General features: G+C 43.7%; 1 protein-coding gene across 2 annotated transcripts in view; it reads left to right on the top strand.

The window, feature by feature from the left end:
* The window catches only part of LOC311063535 (glutamate receptor ionotropic, kainate 2-like), a 94,672-nt gene that overhangs the window by 62,836 nt on the left and 7,594 nt on the right, over positions 1-24,242 (top strand). For both annotated transcript variants that reach the window (XM_084083017.1, XM_084083016.1), the window contains exons 7-14: positions 4,183-4,326; positions 6,371-6,478; positions 6,785-6,898; positions 7,713-7,919; positions 10,582-10,805; positions 18,425-18,543; positions 20,620-20,837; positions 21,118-21,343. In XM_084083017.1, the coding sequence (XP_083939143.1) occupies positions 4,183-4,326; positions 6,371-6,478; positions 6,785-6,898; positions 7,713-7,919; positions 10,582-10,805; positions 18,425-18,543; positions 20,620-20,837; positions 21,118-21,343 (1,360 nt within the window). The remainder of the gene's footprint in view (positions 1-4,182; positions 4,327-6,370; positions 6,479-6,784; positions 6,899-7,712; positions 7,920-10,581; positions 10,806-18,424; positions 18,544-20,619; positions 20,838-21,117; positions 21,344-24,242) is intronic.

Raw genomic sequence — 24,242 nt, 5'->3', positions numbered from 1 at the left:
TTGTTTTTCCGTTAAGTCCTTGTAAATAGTGGTGGTTGGTTGCAGGGGGGGGGGGGGGCTTGTTTCTAAAGTGTAGTTGCTTATTTGGTCTTGCTTCCTAATGTTGTTTAAACCAGTCGTTCTCAAACATGTTCATGTCAAGGACCCCCAAATTAAAATGTATTCGCCCGTGGACCCCCATCTGAAAATATTTGTGCCAGGGGATTTGTGTATTTAAAATGATTAAAAAATATTCCAAATTGTAATCATTTTTTTCAAGACAGTTTTTTTTAAATAGTCGTGTATGTGTGTGTGTGCTCCATGTGTCGCTTCTTTTGGGCTTGTTTTCGTAAACGTTCGTGCGAAATCTGGCAACACTGATTGTTTCTTTAGTTTTTTTCCCTTTTGGAATGGAATGCACTCTGTGCACCGTGAGACATCATCTGTGTCTTCTGCTCCCCTTTATCTCTGCCTCTCCTCCTTCATACACACATTCTTCTTTGTCTCCGTCACAGAGGGATTTTCAGCAGCGCTACTCCTCCTGTTCTAAAAGGGAGGCAGAACCAGATCCGCGCCATGCAAATTGTCTTGAGCCGGATGGCGTCTCTCTGATATATCATGGCAATCAAAAGTCAGCAGATGGGTCTGGTAATAGATGGATATGAATCATTCAAACAATGAGGCTCATGGGACTTAAGTCAAAAAGTTGGCTTCAAAGCACTTTCTGCTTAAATCATTTTGGAATGTAACAAGCATTCTGATTGGCTGAGGACATATGCAATAAGGCACAATGAAGCAGCAGTGTTAGGAGAGTAGAGTTAGGCAGAAATGTCAATTTGCCCCAAAAATGGCAATTATGCTATGAGGCTAAACAACTAGTGACTTTTCTGTTTGCGCTCTGCATTCGATATCTTTGTTGACAATAGCCGATTGCGTTGTGAGCTTGTCGATTGGCTATTTTCTGCGAAGGTTTTCCCCACAATATGGATGCTGGGGTCTAAGTGGTTAACCAATTTGTCATTCTATTATTGCTAAGACTGGAACGGGACTGAGTAAGGTAGAATATTATAAGATTAAGTATAAGGTGAAGCAGAAAAAAAGAAAATGAGATGCTTATGCAGCATCCTCAGGCCTGACACAGCAGTAAAGTCAGCCCTCAATCACAGATTGTGCTGAAACCCCCCGACTGGACTGGATTTGATATAAGTAGAGAGGAGAATTGGGAGGTCATATCGATGTGATTCAGGAGGAGAATGAAGGGCGGATTTGGACGGGGGGGACTGAGGCAGAGAGGTGTGTAGCCGCCTGGTGATATGGCCGAATGGGTATAGCGCAGTGATTGGGTGATTCGTTGATTAAATGTGACCAACCTCACCACCGGGAGGAGGAAAGAGGTCTGGGGATGTGTATGTGTACCAAATGGGATTAGTAGAATATGAGAATCTCTCCTCTACTTTTGCTGTGAACACACACACACACACACTCTGTACCTCGCACACGCACTTTCACATTCACTCACACACACATAGACCACACGTTGTGCACATGCATACACACACAGACAGACAGACAGACACGTGCACAGCTTTCCCCAGGAGATGTGAAATGAAAGGGAGCTGTGGGAATTAAAAAGCAAGTGGTGAGGGGTGGATGGAGAGATGGGGGGGAAGAGGGGAAGAGGATCTCCCATCCTTTGATCTTCTTCTGCCTCTCTGACAGCAGAGGTCTCCAACTCTAAAAGCTCCAGGGACTGGTGGAGTGACGAAATGACAGTCAATATCCCCACATACACACATACAAACACACAAATGCTTCTCCATCTCTCTCTCTCACTCTCTCACCTCTCCACCTCGATGGGTGAATTTCCTTATTCGTGCCGTGAATACAAATGTTATCTATATATCTTTGTGCGTAAACAACGGCTGAATGAATAAAATACAAATAAAATCAACATAGTATAAGAAAACTCTCGCGCTCTCTCTCACTCTCCGTGTCTGTATCTCTCTGTCTCAAGCTCCTTCCATAGCCTTCAATATATTCATTCAACCAGCCCCCAGATACCACCCTAACCCCCCCCCCGGCCTCTGGCCCGCAGCGAACCTCGGGTGAATAACTAGCATGTTCTACCATGAGCATGGAGATACAGCGAAGAGGAGCGGAGTTCTCCGTGCAGTTGGATCCCACTGTGTGCATGACCCCTGACCCTGCCCTCCCATGATGCACTTGTGCTCTCATGCGCTCCGACAGGCAGCATGTACACAGAGTCCCCTATAGCTCCAGCTGTACTGCGGAAGCGGTCGTTTCCCCCATTTCTCCTCACCGGTTTTGTCGTCCAGCAGTTGTCAAATAAGATCACGGCGCCCGTCTGTGGGCCCGCGGTGAGGAGAGAGAGAAGTTGAACTTGTTAATATGCTGCTATACCCGGGGGGGAGCTTGAGCCGTGTTGTGGTGCTGTGCGAAAAAATAGCCACGCGGAGTACAGAGACGGCAACATTTTCGTGTGACAAAATCTCACAGTGAGCACTTGTCTCCTTAATCCATTAGGACCGGGAAAGCATCTGTGTCATTTTTTGAATTTCTTTGGCTATTCAAAAATAGCAGATATACAAGCTCATAGCGTGGCACCGAGTGCCTCATGGATTAAAATATTTTCAGATGGGGGTCCGCGGCCAAATACATATAATTTTGGGTGGTCCTTGACATGGAAAAGTTTGCGCACCACTGACACAGTATACAGCAACATTATTATTAACAGTATAATAGTATTAAAAAAAAAAAGTATTTAGAAGACATTTGTAGAATCCCCAGAAGCAAGGATTTGAGTTACAAATGTTTCGCTCTCTTCAAAGATTTGCACACATTTTCAAATATAGCATCTGCAAGTTTGTATATGAGCTTGTATATCTGCTATTTTTGAATAGCCAAAGAAATCTACAAATGAGTCGACACAGATGCGTTGCAGCGTTCCCGGATTGAATGGATTAATGAGCTGTTCCTGCGATCATAATGTATACAGTATGTGCCTCTCAAAGCCAGTTAGCTGTTGCTTCAGCTATGTGTTGAGCACTTAGCATGTTCCTCCTAGTCAGTCTGGCAGCAGAGGTGTCAGCGACGGCATTCCATCTGCAGCGGTGCCCGCTCTGCCCTATCTCTCTCTCTCTCTCCAGGGAGTGGGCACGCCCATCAGGAACCATTAGTCTCCACGGTGACAGGCCAGCCATCCACAGAGACCATGCCTGGAAGAGGCTTCTGATTGGCTCAGAAAGTGGCCAGGCCTTTTTGCTAATAGGCTAAAGACACTGAGCCGTTTGTGCTGGGAATCTATGGCTGGCATTAGATCAGTGATGATTCTCAACCTGTGGGCCTGGGCCCACTTGGTGGGCCGCAAGGGTATTATTGCAAGTGGGCCCCCAAATAATTGACAAAACACTAAAATAAAAATGAAAATTTTACATTTATATTAAAAAAGAAAAATCAAACAAACAAAAAAACAAACAAGAAGTATTTTTCCTTTAAAACCTTGAAAAACATGTTTTCATAGTGATACCAATAAATAAAATGAATGCTTTCCAAGTGGGCCCTGATCCATAAAGGGTTGAGAACCTCTAGCATTACATATTCTTGCTTCTGGCCCCGAGTCTTTAAAGGGCAGAAGAGGGATCAGTAATCCAGCACTGGGGTTCCATTGGTGTTAGTCAAGATGTGCTGAGCGTTTAGCCTACAGTGGTTCCTGGTCGGAGCAGAAATTGATTGTTGAATTACCCTCTGACCTCAGTGTTGGTGATGTCATAGGTTATGTTTGATTGGGGTTTGTGGCGTACATCAGACGGCTCAACTATTGATGTCTCTCCCACGTACACACAAAGGTGATTTATCCCACACATAAATCAAATGTATGCCACTCTAGGAAATGCTATATATACGTGTGTGTGTGTGTGTGTGTAATATAAATATGTATATAAATGTGGACATAAGCAAGGAGCAGGTTGATCAATACAAAGACAGATGGGTGGATGAACAGACAGAGAGAGAAAGCTATACACACAATGTAAACACCCTAATACAGTAACAACGATCTCCCATTCCTCTCTCCTCCTCCGCTCCGTCCCTGTGCTCCTTGTGTGTGTGTGTGTGTGTGTGTGTGTGTGTGTGTGTGTGTGTGTGTGTGTGTGTGTGTGTGTGTGTGCGCGCGTGCGTGTGCAGACGGACGCGGCCCTGATGTACGATGCGGTGCACGTGGTGGCCGTGGCGGTGCAACAGGCCCAGCAGATCACCGTCAGCTCGCTGCAGTGCAATCGCCATAAGCCCTGGCGCTTCGGAACCCGTTTCATCAACCTCATCAAAGAGGTACGTAGGGCTGTAATCATCATCACATTCTTTTTCTGGACGATTACTACTTGTGATAAACGATTCAATTGTGTTTTTGGGGCGTTGAACATTGGGAGCGTGTAAATAAAAATTACATTTGTGTTTGGCTTTCAGGCTTCGTAAGCAAATATTGCATAGGGCAGATATGATAAATAACTTAAATATACAAAGAAATGACTTAAATGTGAATATTATAAGTTTATACTCAATGTTTTCGTTAAACTATAAACAAAACAACCGATCTACAAGCTCACAATAAAAAGAAGTAACTAAAGCTATCAAATAATTGTAGTGGTGTAAAAAGTACAGTGGAGTAAAAGTATAGTATCAAGTAGCATCAAAACATGACATGTACTCATACTCATACTTTCCACCACTGTTTGTAGCTACAGTACAGTATGTCACATTTATGCCCATTCGATTTGATCTATCATTTTGTTTGTTATTACATGGTACTTCTTTGTAGACCATGGTAACACTGTCTTTAGATGAAAATGCATCATCATAGCATATACTGTACATATAACAGTAAGTTACATTTCATTAACTGGTCCATTGATTATTCTTCTATTACAGAACACTGTATTAAAGAACATTCTCAGTTCTAATTTAAGATTTAGTAAAATATTACAAACCAGTGTTTGTCTGTGTGTCGGGAGCTAATCACACTGTCAGTAGGCCACAGAAGTACCTCCACTACTGTATATTTTACCACATAATGTTTTGTGCTTTTTTAGATATTCAACTTTATTTTGATAATGGGAGTCAAAGGGGCTCAGATGGGATGAAACCTTGCCCACATTTGGAGTCATAAATTATAGATTATGTCATAGAGGCGACACCTTTATTCAAGGTTCTTTACAATGATTGTGCATTACATTCACCCATTCACACACACATTCACACACACCGTTGGTGGAGGGAACCATGCAAGGCACCAACCTGCTCATCGGGAGCAATTAGGCATTCAGCGTCTTGCTCAAGGACACTTCGACACTAAATCTGGGGGAGCCCGGCGGAGCCCGGGATCGAACATTTCCCAAGCGTCCGTTCTACCTCCTGAACCACTCCTGAGCCACTGCCCCTGACGTCATAGACGTCATAGGCTGACCACATTAAGTCCGAGATGCACGCTGGAGCCATGCGGTTCCCATGTGGATCCACATGATTTGATTTTTCTTATAAATCCCTATAGTCAGTGATACTGCTTAGATGGCATCCTACAACATGTATCATGTTCTGTGAGCACGTACTTCATAGAAAGCGCTGCCTTTCTAAGTCACATTTCCCTGTGCGAGCCCAGCATGCACACTCTCTGAGTGCTGTCCTCCAAGCCTCTTCATGTATAAATCTATACCTGTGATTACATCAAAGCTTCTGTGTGCCTCCGTAACTCCAGTCGGGGGTCAGCCATCTGCTTTGTTCTAGGAAGCTCTTTTATTCGGGCGGATGGTATCATTGCAGGTAATTTGTGGAATGAGCTATTGTGGTGCTTTGATGCTGCCAGCCAGAACACCCCCTCCATCCCCTCCCCGTCTCCCTCCTCTTCCCCGCGTCTGCTATCGCTTCTCTCCCCCTAGCCCGTCTGTTCCTCCTCGGGCTTTGAAGTGAAACTTCAAGCACAATGAATTACAATGCATAATGAACTCTTACCTGTCAGCCCTGCCTGCATCTTTTTGGGGGGCCGTCATTGTTGTGGCGTTGTGTTGTGATAGACGGCGAGCGGGCAGAGCAGGACGGGAATTCATAATTGGGAGTGAGGAAACAAGTTGTGCGCTCGGAGATGGAATTGACTCGGGCGAGCGTGTGTGTGTGTGTGTGTGTGAAGACCGATTCGGTATGAAAGTTGCGGTTAATTGAATGATGGGCTGGGAGCTGAGAGCTGAGAGCAGCATTGCTCGTGGAGGGCTATTAATGTGACTGCATGTGGTCTGTCCGTCTGCTTCTCTTTCTCTGTCTCTCTGTTTCTGTCTCTCTGTGTTTCTTTCTCTGTGTCTCTTTCTGTCTGTCTGTCTGTCTGTAGGCCCACTGGGATGGACTGACTGGACGTGTCCTCTTCAACAAGACCAACGGACTGAGGACAGATTTTGACCTGGACGTTGTCAGCCTGAAGGAGGAGGGATTGGAGAAGGTGCGTGCGTGTGTGCTGTTTGTGGAGAGTACCAATGGGAATGCCAACCTGCCGCGCGTGCGCGCGCGTGTGTGCGCGTGTGTGCGTGTGTGTGCGTGTGTGTGTGTGTGTGTGTGTTAGCGTATGAGTCTGTATGGTAACACTTGCTATGAATCCCATGTCTACGATGCATTGTAAACATACTTATAATGTATTATAATCTGCTCATAACACTGTATAATATGGACTATAGGTTTATATAACATGGCACGGAGGATTCTACTGTGCACAAGCTCCATGTTGAATGTGATTTTCCTTTGGTCACAGATTGGAACGTGGGACCCTCCCAGCGGTCTGAATATGACAGAGACTCACAAGAGCAAGACATCCAACATCACTGACTCTCTGGCAAACAAATCACTCCGTGTATCGACCATACTGGTAGACGCACACGCACACACACACACACACATGCAAGCGCACACATGCATGCACGCACACACACACACACACACAAAGATGCTATCATGCAAATCGATGCAGTACGCCCAATAAATATACTTTAGATTCAAGCTTCAAGCGGTGCCTGGTAGCTCAACCAGTTAGTGAAGCAGTTCCCACACTTTTCCATGCCATGGACCTCCAAACAGCCATAGCCTCTGACTGCAGCCCCCCGACTGTGAAATAGTAAAAAGAAAACACACAAAGAAATGAAAATAGTGAAAATAGTCAGAACTCAGTACTTTGGAATGTTTTCTAAAAAAGCTATCTACTATCTCTACAAGCTCACAATCTCACAGCGCGTCGCATTTATAATGCATTATAATGCACTTCATACTAGGCTTCATACTAGTTATAAATGTTTATAATTATGCATAACAACATATAACAAGGTTTATGAAGTATTATAAGTGCTGGTCATAATGCATTGTTAGCTCAACGGAACAGCACATTATAATTACCAGGTAACACTTTACTTAAAGGTTGTCTATAATGCATTATAATTGCAGTAATGCACTTATAAGGCTTCATAGCGCTAAATGTTTATAATTATGCATAACAACTTATTAGGTATGGTAGTTATAATGTGCTCTTCTGCTGAACTTATCTCTCGTGTGTGTGTGTGTGTGTGTGTGTGTGTGTGTGTGTGTGTGTGTGTGTGTGTGTGTGTGTGTGTGTGTGTGTGTGTGTGTGTGTGTGTGTGTGTGTGTGTGTGTGTGTGTGTGTGTGTGTGTGTGTGTGTGTGTGTCTGAAGGAGGAACCTTACGTCATGTTTAAGAAGTCGGACAAACCGCTGTACGGGAACGACCGCTTTGAGGGCTACTGCATCGACCTGCTGAGGGAGCTCTCTGGCATCCTGGGCTTCCGCTACGAGGTCCGTCTGGTGGAGGACGGCAAGTACGGAGCGCTGGAGGAGAAGACAGGCCAGTGGAACGGCATGGTCCGAGAGCTCATAGACCACGTGAGTAAGAGATTCTCAGCCAAATGCTTCCATCATACAGTCTGAAAATGATGGGATAAAGCGGATGTGACGCCTCCTCCCCGCTTCTGTTTCGTCTTTACAGTCGCGCACATTTTTCCTACTATAAATTCAGATATTCGAAGCCTATATAGCTTGCTGCTTATCAGATAAGGACGTTTTTAAATGAAATGTAAAGATATTGAAGGAGTTGTATTTTGGGACTCGATAAAGCATTAGGAGATTGTGGAATAGTTGTCTGGCTATGTGAGACTAGGCCACGGACCACTGTTTGATAAACAAAATGTATCTCTGGGGCCCTAATCTACAGTATAATCTCCTCTTCAGTGCCAATGTAACTCTGAGGGTAAACACATTTGTATACCCTCAGGGTTATAGACCCTTGGAGTCCCATCCAACGCTGAAAATAACCCACATTTGTTCATTCTCAGGGTTACAAACGGATCAATTAGAGGTGCAGTAGGTGATATTTGTAAAATGAGTGTTAAATAACTGTATATTCTGATAGTAGTCATTGCTATGGAGTGTTCAGTAACAGGAATTTCTTTGTCTCTCAAGCTCTTTAGTCAACAGGAAATGCATTTTCAGGTCAGGATTATATGATTTTGTGGGTTCTCTCTCCAGTCATGAAAGAGTAGAACTCATACAGGATAAACAAGTGAAATTAGTAGTGATGAGACAAAGAATATTAAAACTGGAACACTATAAAACTGAAGCTGATAAATGAGTACGCTCTCCTGATTGAAAATGTACTTGAACAAACAGTCTATAGTAATGATTACCATCAGAATATAGAGCTTTAACCTTTTAACAAAAGAAAACAACCATGTTTTATCCAAGAATATCACTTACACTACCTTTAACACTGAGGACTTAACTGTGTACGAGACCAGTACCTCCACAATGCTGAGCCATATTCAAAATGATACTATAAAAGTTTTTCATGTACCATACGTAGCAAAATCCAGTGTTAGCGTTAAGCCTGAAACATACTCCATGCAAGTAAGTGAATACTAAACGCTCGAAGCTATGCCAGAATGATTGCACGCATTATTGCGCTTGTCGCCTGAAAATCATAACGCGAAACAAGCAGGTCATGGGTTGCAGCGAGGTTTTCTACAGCAGGCAACAAACAACAGAGTGAAGCTGTATTCTTGTTTGTTTTATCTTCCCTGTCTGTCATAATATTGCAGGCTGTAGTTTCAAATGTAACTCTATTAGTCCGGCGTCTTCACGCAGTATTTTGATGGAATCGTGCACTTTACGATGAAAGCATGAAATTTGGCACACAGTTAGAGCATGCCATAAGGAACATTTTTGGCTATAGGACCATCTCAGATTTTTCTTGTGGTAACCATGGCAGCCATTTTCCAAAATAGCCACCACCTGCTGTTATTTTACCAGTAACTCAGGTTCTAGACCACTTAGGATCATGATTCTGGTGACTAATCCTACATTTTCAAGGATGAGGAATACAGTGGTACTATTTAAATGTGTCCTGTGGTAACCATTGCAGCCATTTTTTTTAAATGGCCGCCACTTCCTGATCTGAAGGCACACCCACTTGTAGGCCAACGCTCACACGTTCTGAACGGGGCTCCCGACAGATTCAGTAGCGCAGCTCCGAATCTGTTCTTCAGAGATTAATAAATAGATGGATAAGGCGGTCTTGTGCATCCATTTGTCAACTGTTTTTGTGAAAATACGCTAGTCTCTCTCTCTCTCTCTCTCTCTCTCTCTCTCTCTCTCTCTCTCTCTCTCTCTCTCTCTCTCTCTCTCTCTCTCTCTCTCTCTCTCTCTCTCTCTCTCTCACCACTGTATTCCTCATCCTTGAAAATGTAGGATTAGTCACCAGAATCAAGATCCTAGGTGGTCTAGAACCTGAGTTATTGGTAAAATAACAGCAGATTGCGGCCATCTGATGTATAAGAGAGCATGTTGAGTATGTTCACCAGGGACCCGAGTTTGTGAGGAATATATTTCAGGCTGTAAACATATCATGTTCTGAAGTAATCGTTATCTCCCCAGCGTGAGATTTTTCAGGAATACAAAAAATAATAACTGATAGCTTTTTCAGCGGACATCCATCGGATTTTTGCGTTTTAATAATTTATTGTCAATGGTTTGTTGTGTTGCATAGGGACATGGAAATAACTCTGCAATGTCTAAAAGGGAGATATGATGTTTAGATACTGGCAATACAGAATGTAAACGGGAAACAAATAGAACACCATTCTTGGAGAATAAATATTATTTTCACCGACAGTACAGTACAACTCTGGATGCCTTGCCTCAGGGTAAATTGTACACGCAATAAGTTCTGTGCGCACACATACAGTACAGCTAATCCAAAGACGGTGTTCTTTAGTCACTGACCCACAGCATCAGATAAGAGGAAAGGAAATATCAGTGACCTCTGATTTCCACCCCAACACCACTTACTCCTTACCTCCTAATCAAGCTGAACAAATAACCACAACGGTTGTCGACTCTCCGCCGTGGCTCATCTTCCGCCTACATATTGACCGGTCAAGCTGTTGACAGAAATCAGATCCTAACTCGATTGGTTCCACTCTAATACCTCAGCCCCTCTGATTGGTCAATCTCTACCCCACCCCCTTCCCATTTGTTCTTTCCTTTGCAGAAATCGGACCTGGCGGTGGCTCCCCTGGCCATCACCTATGTCAGGGAGAAGGTCATTGACTTTTCCAAGCCCTTCATGACACTGGGCATAAGCATCCTGTACCGCAAGCCCAATGGCACCAACCCCGGAGTCTTCTCCTTCCTCAACCCCCTCTCACCTGATATCTGGATGTATATTCTGCTGGCTTGCTTGGGTGTCAGTTGTGTGCTGTTTGTCATAGCCAGGTAACATGCTTCTCCCTCCCCCCTCTCCCCCTCTTTCCCTCTTTCTCTCTCTCCCTCCATCCTGAACTCCCCTCTTCCCTCGTCACTCGCTCTCACTAGCACTTGGCGGTTTCTCCCTGAAGGCCCACTCAGACCCATATGAGAGAGAGAGTTAAGTCACTAGCATAGACTCCCATTGTAAGAATAGAATGCGGATGTTCTCTTTCTATCTCAATGAGGAAGTTCAAATGTTTGGAACGACAGGAGGCAACATCCCGCTTTACGGCGAGATCAAAGCGTGACGCAACACTCTCTCTCTGTGGGTCTGGGCCCACAGTGCCAACGTTCAATGAAAACCACAGAGCCCACTGAAGTTCTTTGTGGATGTTATCGCAGGGAGGCTGTGGGTGTGTGCGTGTGTGCGTGTGTGCGTGCGTGTGTGCGTGCTGAGAGAGTTTGAGTGTTGCAGACTGGGCCTCCACTGAGCAAGTGTGAAATATACATTTTATATGATGTGGCAACTAAGCCCTGCCACATCCATTCCAATTAAGTAATATATCGTTGTTGTCGGGCAGAAACCTCTTATCTTCATATTCTACGTTTTTGTGTTTTTTTTTGTAAATTAACGCCCTACTTGATCATACTACAGCGTCACACTAAAGCATCAAAAGTAGCAGATCTGCAAGCTCAGAACGCAGCGCGAAGCAACATGCTTTGAGCTTGACGATCTGCTACTTTTGATGTTTTTTTATTTGCATTGTGAAAAGTAACAGTTTTGGACATATGAGGACAGAGACAATGTTGTCGCTGTTGGGCGGAAACATTGTATGTCCAAAACCGTTACCATTTCAGGAAATAACCTGTATTCCAAATATCCAATGTGCCAAATAATAACTACAAATAATAAGTAAATTTACTCACAAGCTCTTGGTTAATACTTTTAATTGGTTAAATATTTATAAAAACCCACAGACTTAACCACTTTCAACCTGCCTGGCGTCCCTATTTTGGGCTTATCATCTTTCACAATTTGTCAAACTCTTTCAAAATGAGCAAGAAATGCATATCTACAAGCTCACCACGCATTGAGAGGTGATACATTGTAAGCTTGTAGATCAACCATTCTGCTACTTTTGCAGTATAAATAAGTGTAAATGAAATATGGAGATACAAGGTTTCTACCTGACAGCAACAATATGCATTATATTTGAACCACTGGCCACTGTATAGCCAAGCTGTTGTAAGGAACGTACCACTACAGTGCACTGTAGCTCCTGTGCATGTCTGAGGTAGAAAGAAAGGTGTGTGTTTATCCCAGATCTCAGAGTGCTCTGCTTTGACCCTGAGAGTTTTAGGGTTTTCATGCACTTTTCACCAAAATGTTACCGGCAATATGAACACGCAAGAGGATAAAAGCAGCAACTGTCACCTAAGTTAGTTCAGAATATGCAAATTGTTGTCATTTTGTTGTCATGGTTGGTCAGGGGTAAGTGATTAGCATGTATTTATACTGCTAGCATTCCTGGTCCGCCCAATAACGGCCTCAGCACTTTTGACTGATTGTTAAAATGAGTATTGTTTGTTTAACTGCACGGTACATATATTTTCTTGCATGTCAATGCACCAAATACTCTGAGTGCTTGCTCTGTCACTGCATGCCTGGTTCTGTTCAGCATCCTCAGTCCACCTGAAATACAGTAACCCCTCTGCGGTTTGCTGAGTTGAGTTCTCTCATAATTGTAGTATTGATCGTGCAGCCCCTGATTGATTGGTCGGAACCCTAAATGCCGAGTATATTATTTCCTTTAATCCTCTGCAAATAGAGAGAGCGGAGAAAGTCCCGCATGCACACAATAAAATGCATACCTCCAGCCCTCTAGGGATTCGCAATCTCATTTTTAAGCTCCACTCAAAAACACACAAATGTTTTTGGCCTTTTCTTTTGACTCAACTAAACGCTTTGGCTCCATTAACCCATACTGGGTCATTTTAAGATTTCTTTGGGCTATTCAAAAAATAGCAGATATACAAGCTCATAGCGCGGCACCCAGTGCCGTGCTATGAGCTTGTAGATCTGCTATTTTAAAAAAATATGTGAAAGATTTGGCAAATCTTTGAATACATATAATTTCTTAAAGCGAACATTTTTAACTCGAATCTTTGCTTCTGGGGGTCCCTGGAAGAACATATTTTGAGATGGTGGTCCGCGGCCAAATACATATCATTTTGGGGGTCCTTGACATGTTAGGATCTAGAAGACATTTGTAGAATCCCCAGAAGCAAAGATTTGAGTTAAAAATGTTAGCTTAAAAAATATATATATTCCAATATTTGCACAAATCTTCATGATTTTTCAAAAAATTGCAGATCTACAAGCTCATAGCGTGGCACTCGGTGCCGTGCTATGAGCTTGTATATCTGCTATTTTTTAATAGACAAAGTATAAGATAATGGTTAAAGTGGTTAAAATCTAAAGTGACAGATGCTTTCCAATATCATTTTGGGGGTCCTTGACATGTTAGGATCTAGAAGACATTTGTAGAATCCCCAGAAGCAAAGATTTGAGTTAAAAATGTTAGCTTAAAAAATATATATATTCCAATATTTGCACAAATCTTCATGATTTTTCAAAAAATTGCAGATCTACAAGCTCATAGCGTGGCACTCGGTGCCGCGCTATGAGCTTGTATATCTGCTATTTTTTAATAGACAAAGTATAAGATAATGGTTAAAGTGGTTAAAATCTAAAATGACAGATGCTTTCCCGGTCTTAATGGGTTAAGCTTCCAGAGCTGCACAATACGATTTCTGCTGCTCTCTCTTTATTAAGAAAACTGAATTCCCTCTGTACAAATTATGCTGACCTCAACCTGTGTTGATATTGCATAATACATGATTTAAAAGTAATTATGGGCTATTACTGTTTTGTGCAGTGAGTAAGTCTATTTTCTGGAGGTCACCTGTGCCTCTCTCTTCCGCCACCCACCTACAGCGCCAGTCTCCTCACTTGGCCCGGAGAATAAAGGAAATAAAACAGATCTATTACTGCAGCCAGAGTAATTGAATCCGATAGACAATTCACTGGTACAGAACTACACCTCAGCTGACGGTTTAATTTTGTATTGACAAGAGAAGGGAATGAGAATGTGCTAATGAACGAGGAACCCGGGTAAGGATGTCTTAGAAAATGGAGCTGAGAGAGACTGGGAAGAATTTGTTGTAGGAGGTTTGGTTGCGAGAACACAGCCAAACAAGGTGAGCCTGGAATTGCACAGGTGTACTGTATTTATGCGATGGTAATTGTTAACCACTTAAACAAAATATACTTCGTTGATCAGGGTCCCCCAGGGATCTATGCTTGGTCCCCTTCCTTTTCTCACTATGCCAAATCTACACCAAAATAGCAGCGTTGTGAGCTTGTAGATCTGCTATTTGTTCACCTAGTATGACATACCCAGAATAGGAACTCTAGGGTTCAATGGGTTAACTGATTGTGTCCACTTTAAGTTGAAGGCTGTCTGATCAGAGCACGAGGGGGAGGAGGAGGACAGAGCGAGGAATCCATTTATTATTCTGAATGCTATCCAGCATGTCCCCCGCACTCCGTGTGAGAGGGGGTGACCTTATGTCTACATGTTCCACATGTTCCCCGCTTCCCTTGTGATCGGTGTGCAGAACACGGCCTTGTCAGTGTGGTGCATGTCAGGCAGATGCGCGTGCTTCTGTCCATAGGGAGATCGTGGTGGGAATGGACTGGTTTGGTCAGTTTGGTAGATAACGAGAGAGAGAAGGTCTGAGGGCATTCAGGGGTGGAGGCGATTTGGAGAATGATCTCGGCACTGCCTAGGCTGGGCGGGTGAGCTGAAGCCGTACCTCAACGCTCCTCACGTGAGGAGGAAGAGGATTCGGGAACGGCGGCATCTGTGGGAATGTGGTGCGTTTGGACGAAGTTGCCGCCTGATCGTGGGAATTCGAAACGTCTGAAGGATTAAACTGGGGATCATGGTCCGGGGAGCGGTAATTTATTTGCGTGTGGCAGTCTGGTCTCTTGGCGAGAACAGAGTCAATCAGGTGAGGCTGGCAGGCACACGTGTATTTATGCAACGGTGATTGTTAAGTGGCAGCGGCGGATTCAAGTTTTGGCCGGTCTTTACTCCTTGAACTTGTGTTATTAACTTCATTTAATGGAGGGAATGTGTTGTCATTGTGGCTTGGGACAGACGAAGGGGATGATCGGAGAGAGAGGGAGAGAGAATGGAGAATCAATTCATTATTCCCTGTGCTATCCAGCATTTCCCACGTGCTCTGTGTGAGAGAGGGGGTGACCTTACGCTCCACAGGACCCCGCTCCCTTGTGATCGGTGTGCTGAACACAGCCCCAAGGAGTCCATGCAGGCAGCAGGCAATAAGGTCACATAGAGAAAGCATGGGCTCTGGATGCAGACAGAATACCCATGCACACACGCAGAGACACAAACAATATCCATGTTGCATATGGATCCGACACATGGTGTTCTTTTGACAATGCATTATGTGCATGCGCACAGTCAGAAGAAAGAAAATGTATAATCACAAGCGCTATTGGCGTTTTGATCTGGATTTGATCTGATCTAGCCATGTACACCTGCTGCCACACACATTCTGTATGTCCGCATTCACACACAGTCACACACACAAGCACGCACGCGCACATACACACACACACACACAATTAATTCCTTTCACATAAAACCACATGCACACACTGTGCATACAGTACATGCAAACTCTCATTCAAGCACGCAATGTACGCACAAACGCACATGCGTGCGTACACATACACTGCACCACACAGGTGCACGTTTTGTACATACACGTGCACATGCCCAGGCACACGCTCCCACTATACATTTCACACATCACCACAAGGCCATTGTGTGGTAACAATCACCTGTGGTTCCAAGGAGACATAGCTCATTGACATTCCAGCAAATCAGCCATCCTCATGTGGTTGACAGGAAGAATTATTGCCTGTCATCACATCCATGTCCACACAGGCAATTCTCAAGGGGATACGGAACAGAAAATAGCTGTATAAGGACACCCAACATGACAGAGATGTTGCTACATTCACGACACCTGTAAAAGAAGAGCGTTAATTAGGATGCCACCATCCATAAAAACAGATATCAAACGGGAATTACTACTGATATATGTTGTGGTTCCTGTCATGGTCCCTCTCTCAGCTCTGCTTCTGTGGCAATACTGCTACTATGAAGGAGCAAATTGTGCAGGGATTAATTTATGAACAGTAAGATATTGCTCTTTTTGGTGTCTTGTTATTCAATTTACTGTTTACACATTGTGGTAAGAACAACGCACTGTGAGCAAGTCAGTTATGACAAAATAACCACACAGGATGTGGTGCTTTTTCCCCTCTGAAGTGCATTTATGTTCTCATAATAACAGACTTTCTCACAGTGTATCCTGCTTACACCACAGCTACTGTAGCTTTTAAAGTCCCCAGAATTGCCATTAATATAAAATGTTACATTCGAAAATTGTGCCATGGTTCTCATTCATTCATTCATTCATTCATTCAGTATACTACAGTATACTACAGAAACTACAGTTACAGTATACCTACAGTTTGTCACCAGGTGTCGCTTATTAAGAACTGCTGTGAACACATTCTTCATGTCTGTTCTTGTTAGCATGTGTTATAGAGAATAAAAGTACTCCCACTTGACCCATCAGAACATCTTATTTGCTCTAGGTGGCTTGTTATTTTTCATTACCGTGTTATACAGTAAATAAATGTAGGCAGTGGAGATTCAACCGTCGGATCCACCACAGTCTATGCACATTAGTTCAGGGGCAATCAGACAGATGGTACTGTACAGTAGCTTGCAGCTGGTTCAGGTTAGGAACTGTTAGTTTGGTTAATTAAGACTAGGTAGTAGGCACGGATTTGGTCAATAGGGTAAGAATCTGGGAGGGCGTTCAAATTAACCTGATGGTTAATAGTATTTCCTCTACCAATGATGACCCAAGGCTGAATATTCACTGCCATAATAAAAGCAGTTCTGCTTGTGGTGATGCAGAAAAATACTGAGGCACCCGTCTTCAGGAGATTTATTTTATTTTATTGCTGAGCAAGGCAACCCACTGCCATGAATGTAATGTTTGCACGTTATATGTGAGTAACTGTACTTATGTATCTGGCATGTTCCCCTGCTGAACTTGGTCATCTAAGGCAGCGGGGTCCCCAAATAATTTTGGGGGGTCCCCAGATGATTAGCTTAATGTACAACATTATTTTCTCACTCAACAGTAAACAAACCAACATACAGTATAAGTGTATATACTGTAGGGTATCTGCAAATTACAATTTAATGACTTTTAAGACCAAATTGTCCAAATATTACATAAGAAAGAGGCAAACATTGTGAAAATAGCCAATCTAAAGCTCTTTGTGATCTTGTAGTTCGGCTATTTTCACAATATTTATCTGTAGAACTGAGTTAAACTAAATCTGTAATGCCCCCAGTTCAAATAGGATTATTTTGGGGGGGTTATTTTCTGGTCACGGCCAGAAAAGTTTGGGAACCCTTGATCTAAGACAAACCTTTTAACCTGGTTCATTGCTTATTAGCATGCAGCATATGTTGAGGTATAGCGCTCCCCAAGCAGCCCTGCCCCTCATCAGAAAGGCTGACTCCGCCGCTCTCCCACCTGTCTACTTCTGCTCCAAACTCAATCAGCCTCCTGGTACTTAATGCTAACCCGGTCGCCCAGTCCTAATGCCATGCCACGCTTACTTAAACGACAAATGCCCCCGTCCGAACCTCGATGGGTCTTACAGGTCGGCTGAGGCGGGGCATGTAGGATGATGCAGAAAGACTGTCAGACAGAGAGAGAGGGAGAGAGAGAGTGAGAGGTAGGGAGAGAGAGAGGTAGAACGACTGAAGAAAGAGATTGAGTGGGGGGGCTGCAGGGAGCCCAGAAGAGCCAAGAGAAGAGCGAGCTGATGCTAAGTTCAGAGGGCTTTGTGGGGGAAGTACAAGGGGAAGTAAAGCTGATTTATAATTAATTGTGCGCTGGTGTCGCGTCCCCGAAAATAGCTGATCTACAAGCTCACAGTGCATCCCAACGCGACGCGCCATCCAGTACAAATCAGGCATAAGGGGGACCTTATGAGGCAGTGAATCCCAGTGATCTCCAAAGACTACCAGGCACTGACCAGGACATTATCACTCGTGACAGTGTTATTCCAGCCCATTGATCCAGCTTCACAATAAACTGAAGGCATTTGAATATGCCAATAAGCTGATCTGAGCCCAAAGGATGAATGATTTGCTCTGGTCCCCCCGCAGAAGCACTGCATCCCTCAGGGAAGGCAGGGAAATACGGAACTGCATCGCATGCATTTGTATTCTCATCGTTCTTATTAAATAACCCGCCTCTCACTATGTTTATTTTGTTGTCCTTTTCTTTTAAATCTATGCCTCATTTGCCATTAAGTTCGTTCCAGGGAATTACAGCATTCCACAGTGGCTTTTCTAACTGATGTACCTTTGTTGTTTTATCTCTCTCTCTCTCTCTCTCTCTCTCTCTCTCTCTCTCTCTCTCTCTCTCTCTCTCTCTCTCTCTGTGTATAGGTTTAGCCCATATGAGTGGTACAACCCACATCCATGCAACCCAGACTCTGACGTTGTGGAAAATAATTTCACGCTGCTCAATAGCTTCTGGTTTGGAGTCGGGGCTCTCATGCGGCAAGGTAGTCTGCCTCAGCCTGTGGCTCTGTGAAGCTGGAGCTCTGTGTGTCCCACTGTCTCTGAGGGAGAGACCAAGGAATGGGATGTGCTGCATTTTTTATGGATTTACTGTCATATGAAGAATTAAGACTTTGACGTTTGACGGTGTCGCATGCCAGAAATAATAGATTGGCGCGCGACACCATCGTACGACGGAGCATAAATTTGGCTTTACTGTCATGAAGAATTTCTGTCATGTGGTAGTGGATAGCAACAGGATAGTAACATTGTGCTAGGACAGAAATAAAACTTGTTCATAATACCCATTCCCATTCTATATGGCTTCATATTGTTATGGAAATAATCATAACAATGAAGCCAGATAAAATGAAGCGTCAATGAAATATGTCTGTGAAAAATATATTTGTGTTAGGGATGCACCAATATGGCATTCTGGGCAGATACCAATGTTTAAAATAACAATTTGGCCAATAGCCGATACAGAAACCGATATTTGTTTTATTTTGTTTTTGTTGATATTCATTCCCTGTTTAGTGCCAGGGAAGCAAATACATCTCCATTATAAAACCTAACTGTTCCCAGCCTGCAGCTTGGCAGGCTGCAGATATCAACACACCAACATAGCCAGCGGAAGATTGATGTGTCACAACAACAGATAAACGTCGGCTACGGCCTTCAGTGAATGCAGACACGGAGGCAAATATCGGCCGATACCGATATACCTTCTTCATTTGCGCATATACTCATATAGCATCACAAAAGAACAGTGGTGTAAAGTAACTCAGTGCATTTACTCAAGTACTGTACTTAAGTACAATTTTGAGGTACTTTTACTTTACTGGAGTATTTCCAATTGTCTATACTTTTACTTCTACTCCACTACATCTCGGAGGCAAATCTTGTACTTTTACTCCACCACAATTATTTGAAAACTTCAGTTACTAGTTGCTTTTCAGATATAAATGATTACATTATAAAACATACATTAACCACTTTAGCCCTGTTTTAGACCTAGGCTATTTGAAAATAGCAGATCTACAAGCTCACAACGCGTCGCATCGCGACGCGTTGTGACCCTCTCCTCTCCTCTGTGGGCCTCTCCTCTGGTCCTTGACCTCTCAGAGATCAGTGGGATGTGGAATCGGAGTGTGAGGTTACCATGGATACATGACTATCCCAGCCATGACTTCTCCAGACTGTTTTCAGTGAATGATATATGAATGTCTTGCTGTGATTGATTTGTATGGATGAGTTGAATAACAGAAATACTTGAAACACTGTTTTTAGTCCTCTATTCTATCTGAAAATCTGACTTTTCTCAAAGTTAGTGTAAAAAATTGTATTAGTTCAGTGGTTCTCAAAGGGAGATCCAGGGACCCTTACGGTTCCTTGAGGTAGACTCTCAGTTATTGAGTTTTTATTTTAACTCCATAAAAAGTTTGAGAACCACTGGTTAATTCATTGGTTTCCAAGGCAACTCATTGTGCTTTGGGGCATTTATTCCATCAAGTGACATCATCTTGAAGCGAGCAGAGTTTTCTGCCTCGTTGTGAGTAATCAGTTTGGGTGAAACTCCAGTGCAATGATTTCATCCTATTGGCAGTCGGATGTTATCACTGGATATGAGATTTTTAGGATCTAATTTTTAGGATGACTACTGTTTGCCAACTTAAAGGAGAATTTCGCCCGACGGTTTTATTACCTTTCTTATCGTAGAAGGAGTGGTACAGTGAGTCGCGCTTTTGCGACACTTCCGGTCGGGCGCCGGAAGTGTCGCAAAAGCGTGACTTAAGGTGGAGCGCATTCAAGACAGACACGTTGCGTTCTAGCACTATTAACATCAGATCTCTCCCCAAAAACCAAAAAATATTAAAATACGCGATTTAGAGCGAGGACCATAGGCGCAGGTTTTTAACTGTGGCGGACGGGACCCGTTCTGGAGTTATGAAATTTCTCTACGGTACCACTCCTCCTAGGATATCATAGCATCATAAGAAAGGTAATAAAAACGTTGGGGCGAAATTCTCCTTTAATCCTGTTCTACAATGTCCATCCTCCCACCCACCGCAACCCCCCAGGCTCAGAGCTCATGCCCAAAGCCCTGTCGACTCGAATAGTGGGGGGAATTTGGTGGTTCTTCACCCTCATCATCATTTCGTCCTATACGGCCAACCTGGCCGCCTTCCTCACCGTGGAGAGGATGGAGTCTCCCATTGACTCTGCTGATGACCTGGCCAAACAGACCAAGATCCTCTATGGGGTGGTGGAGGACGGTTCCACCATGACCTTCTTCAAGGTAACCTCCCCCTGCTGTTGTGTCTGCCATGTTGAAATAGCTCGTAGCTTCTCTCCCGGTTTCTCTGACGAAGTGTCCAACATGTTTTTAAAATGTTTGAAAAAAATTAATGACATGCCCAAAATAGGGCTGCCAGGACAATAAGCATATGAATTTAAATAGATATTTTTTAGATATGTTTTGTAATGAATTTACAAACACACACTGAACTAAGTAGTGAAACTACTACTTTCTGCTCCTGTAGCCCAACCTGCCTTTTCTTTCTGCCGTCTGCTCGCAGAAAACCAAGATCTCCACCTATGACAAGATGTGGGAGTTCATGAACAGCAGGCGGCACTCAGTGCTGGTGAAGAATATCGACGAGGGCATCCACCGCGTGCTGACGTCCGACTACGCCTTCCTCATGGAGTCCACCACCATCGAGTTTGCCACGCAGCGCGACTGCAACCTCACGCAGATAGGGGGCCTCATCGACTCCAAGGCGTACGGTGTGGGAACGCCTATGGGTAAGATCTCTGCCCGACTATGTTCTGCACTCTAAAGCTCACAAAAAGCGAGCTTGCAGATCGGCTATTTTTGCTATTTTGGAACGTTTTTGAGAATGTTTAAAACATTTGGGATTTTCACCTATAATGACATGCCGAAAAGTGTGTGTGTGTGTGTGTGTGTGTGTGTGTGTGTGTGTGTGTGTGTGTGTGTGTGTGACATATGGATAGCTACAGATAAATGTGCGAGGTAAAGGTTTATAGTGTGGATAATGAACATGCATGCTGGAAGAAAGAAAGGATTCATGATGAGTGATGGTGTCATGGACATAACTGGATGACTGGAATGAATGAGGTGAAAATGTCTCAGTTTAATGAGATGAGAATGTCTGAAGAGGATGGACTTATGCATGACTGTGATTTGGGCTCCAGAAACATCCATCGTTTGAACTTTGCAGTGCCATTCATGGTCTACTTATTTTTGTTGGCTTGGTGTTTTTCTTAGACTTTTTCCAGTGTCCTGTGGCAGACCTTATTTGAAACATTATTTGAAAATAATAGTTTTGACTTACCAGAAAATTAAAGGGGCTGTAAGTGATTCTGTGAAGTATTTTTAGCGGTGCCAACCGCTCTAAGCTTGACTTTGTCCGTATGTCCGTGTGTCCGGATGAGCACGGGATCGTGTGTCCGGATGAGCACGGGATTTTAAACAGCTATAACTCCAGTTTGCATCATGCCACCATGGCCAAATTTGGTATGTGGACTTAGACCACCAATAGGGACGAGCATGCATTGCTGAAGTTATCAAAGAGGGGTCCAGGGACCCCCAGCGCCCGTATGAGCACGGGATTTTAAACAGCTATAACTCCAGTTTGCAGCATGCCACCAAGTCCACATTTGGTATGTGGACTTAGACCACCAATAGGGACCAGCATGAATTGCTGAAGCCACGCCCCCTCTGTCTTCCGATTGGCTGGCCTTCAAACAGCCATAACTCAAGTTCGCAGCATGCTACGGAGTAACAATTTGGTACGTGGACTCAGACCACCAATAGGGACGAACTGAAATGAGTTAAGCCCCGCCCCAAAGGCACCGCTTCCTTCACACAGGGTGTTATTTTTTCTTAAAAAGTAAAATCTCTATTTTCTGATAGTAACCATTGCTTACTGAGTGTTTGTTCAGTACCAGGTCGGTGTACCAATTGTATCAAGAGAGCCTCACAAAGATTTATCAGCTTTAATTTCATAGTGTACCAGACTAGTTTTGTCTATTGTTTTTGAGTTCTTTCTCCTGACTAGATAAAATTGGTATCCCAACATTAAAATGTATTTCATTTAGACACTTCAGCTCAGGATTAACCACTTACCATTTATTGCAATGGTATTGCATTCAGTTTGGCGGTGTGACTCTGCTCACGTGATAATACAGATTACCTGCGCAAGCATGACACAGAATCTGAAATCACAAACCCCCCCGAGCAGAGCATGAAATACAGTTATTACATGAACATAACATTGAACCTTCAATGCATAACTAAACTACCACATATCAAGCACAATCTATAGAACCACAGTACAATCCACAATCATCCTATTAACAATTTGAACTAAATGCCACAGGGAGGAGGCCGGGGAGGTGGAGGAATTTTAACACTGACAGCTGTACAACCGGCCTTGACCGTTAAGCACGTAGAATGAACAGAGAACAGAGGCTGCTTAAATGAAGCGCCTGAGTTGCACTGTGGGGAATGAGGGCGTGAGTGAGTTGGCTTGTAGCGAATGAGAATAACGTGAGGTTGAACCTACTGACTTGTGGGAGTCCGTATGAATTAGCTTGTCAACGAATGAATGGGGAGGTCCGGGGAGAGTGAGCTACAGTGGTATGTAAACATCCTGCCTTCCGTGCCTACATGAACTATATCGCTACACTGAATTTTCTGGGGGCACCAATAGCCAAATGGTTAGGGCGCATAACACAGGCTCTAATAGCCTGATAGCGAGTCACAGGTTAGATTCCCGAGCCTGACGGCCCTTGCTGCATGTCACTCCACCTGTTTCCTGTCTCTCTCCACTGTACTAGAAAAAATAGGATTTTGTATTTACTTAAGAGCTGGAGAGACGGGGAGACTGTTATTGAACAAACACTCTCTATACTACAGTATGTGAATATAGAAATATTTGACACTTATTTTAGCAAAAAATATAACTTACATCATTTAAACCATCAGCCAGGGAAGCACTTAAAAATCTATGTCTTTATACTGTACATCACGATAATTAACAATTAACATACCTGACATAATCTACATCAACCTCATGCAGTAAACTACCAATTTTGGATCCCGTACAAGATCAAACAAACATCGCAAATGACTTGCAACATGTTGTTTGAGACCCGTATATGGAATGCCTGTGTTGCGGGTAATAGGCCTCCGCAAACAGCGACATTTTTCCTCTTTCCACATTATGGTAACCACATTTTGTGGCACATAAAGCAATTTGGCACCTGGGTAATAAGTGTGCAGCTCACATCCCCGGCACTCCAGGGGCCGCCTGGCTGAAAGTCGTTGATGACGCTTTCCAATCTCGGTATTGCCGAGGTGAGAGCAGTCATGACGAAGCCGGTGAGACCGCCGCGACCCACGGTAATGGCTACATCCATCACCGGGGGATATGAAGGCCATCAAAACACGGCCACGTCTGGACCTGTCCGCCCGCTGATGAGCACGCCGGGCGCTTATGGATCTTCAGGGATCTGGGCTGCGTCCATGCAGGCTGACGTGATCGGCACTGTAAAATCCTGAGCTTTTTTTAACGCCGAATGTGACCCGTAAGGGTTACATTTGTACACGCTCAGAGTTTAAGAAATGAGTCTGCACTGAACCAAATGACCCTTAAGTGTTCCATTTGTAGACACAGAG

The sequence above is a fragment of the Gymnoscopelus microlampas genome, assembly GCF_963454915.1.
Source record: "Gymnoscopelus microlampas genome assembly, chromosome: 16".
Classification (NCBI taxonomy): domain Eukaryota; kingdom Metazoa; phylum Chordata; class Actinopteri; order Myctophiformes; family Myctophidae; genus Gymnoscopelus; species Gymnoscopelus microlampas.
This window is presented reverse-complemented; position numbering and strand designations above follow the sequence as displayed.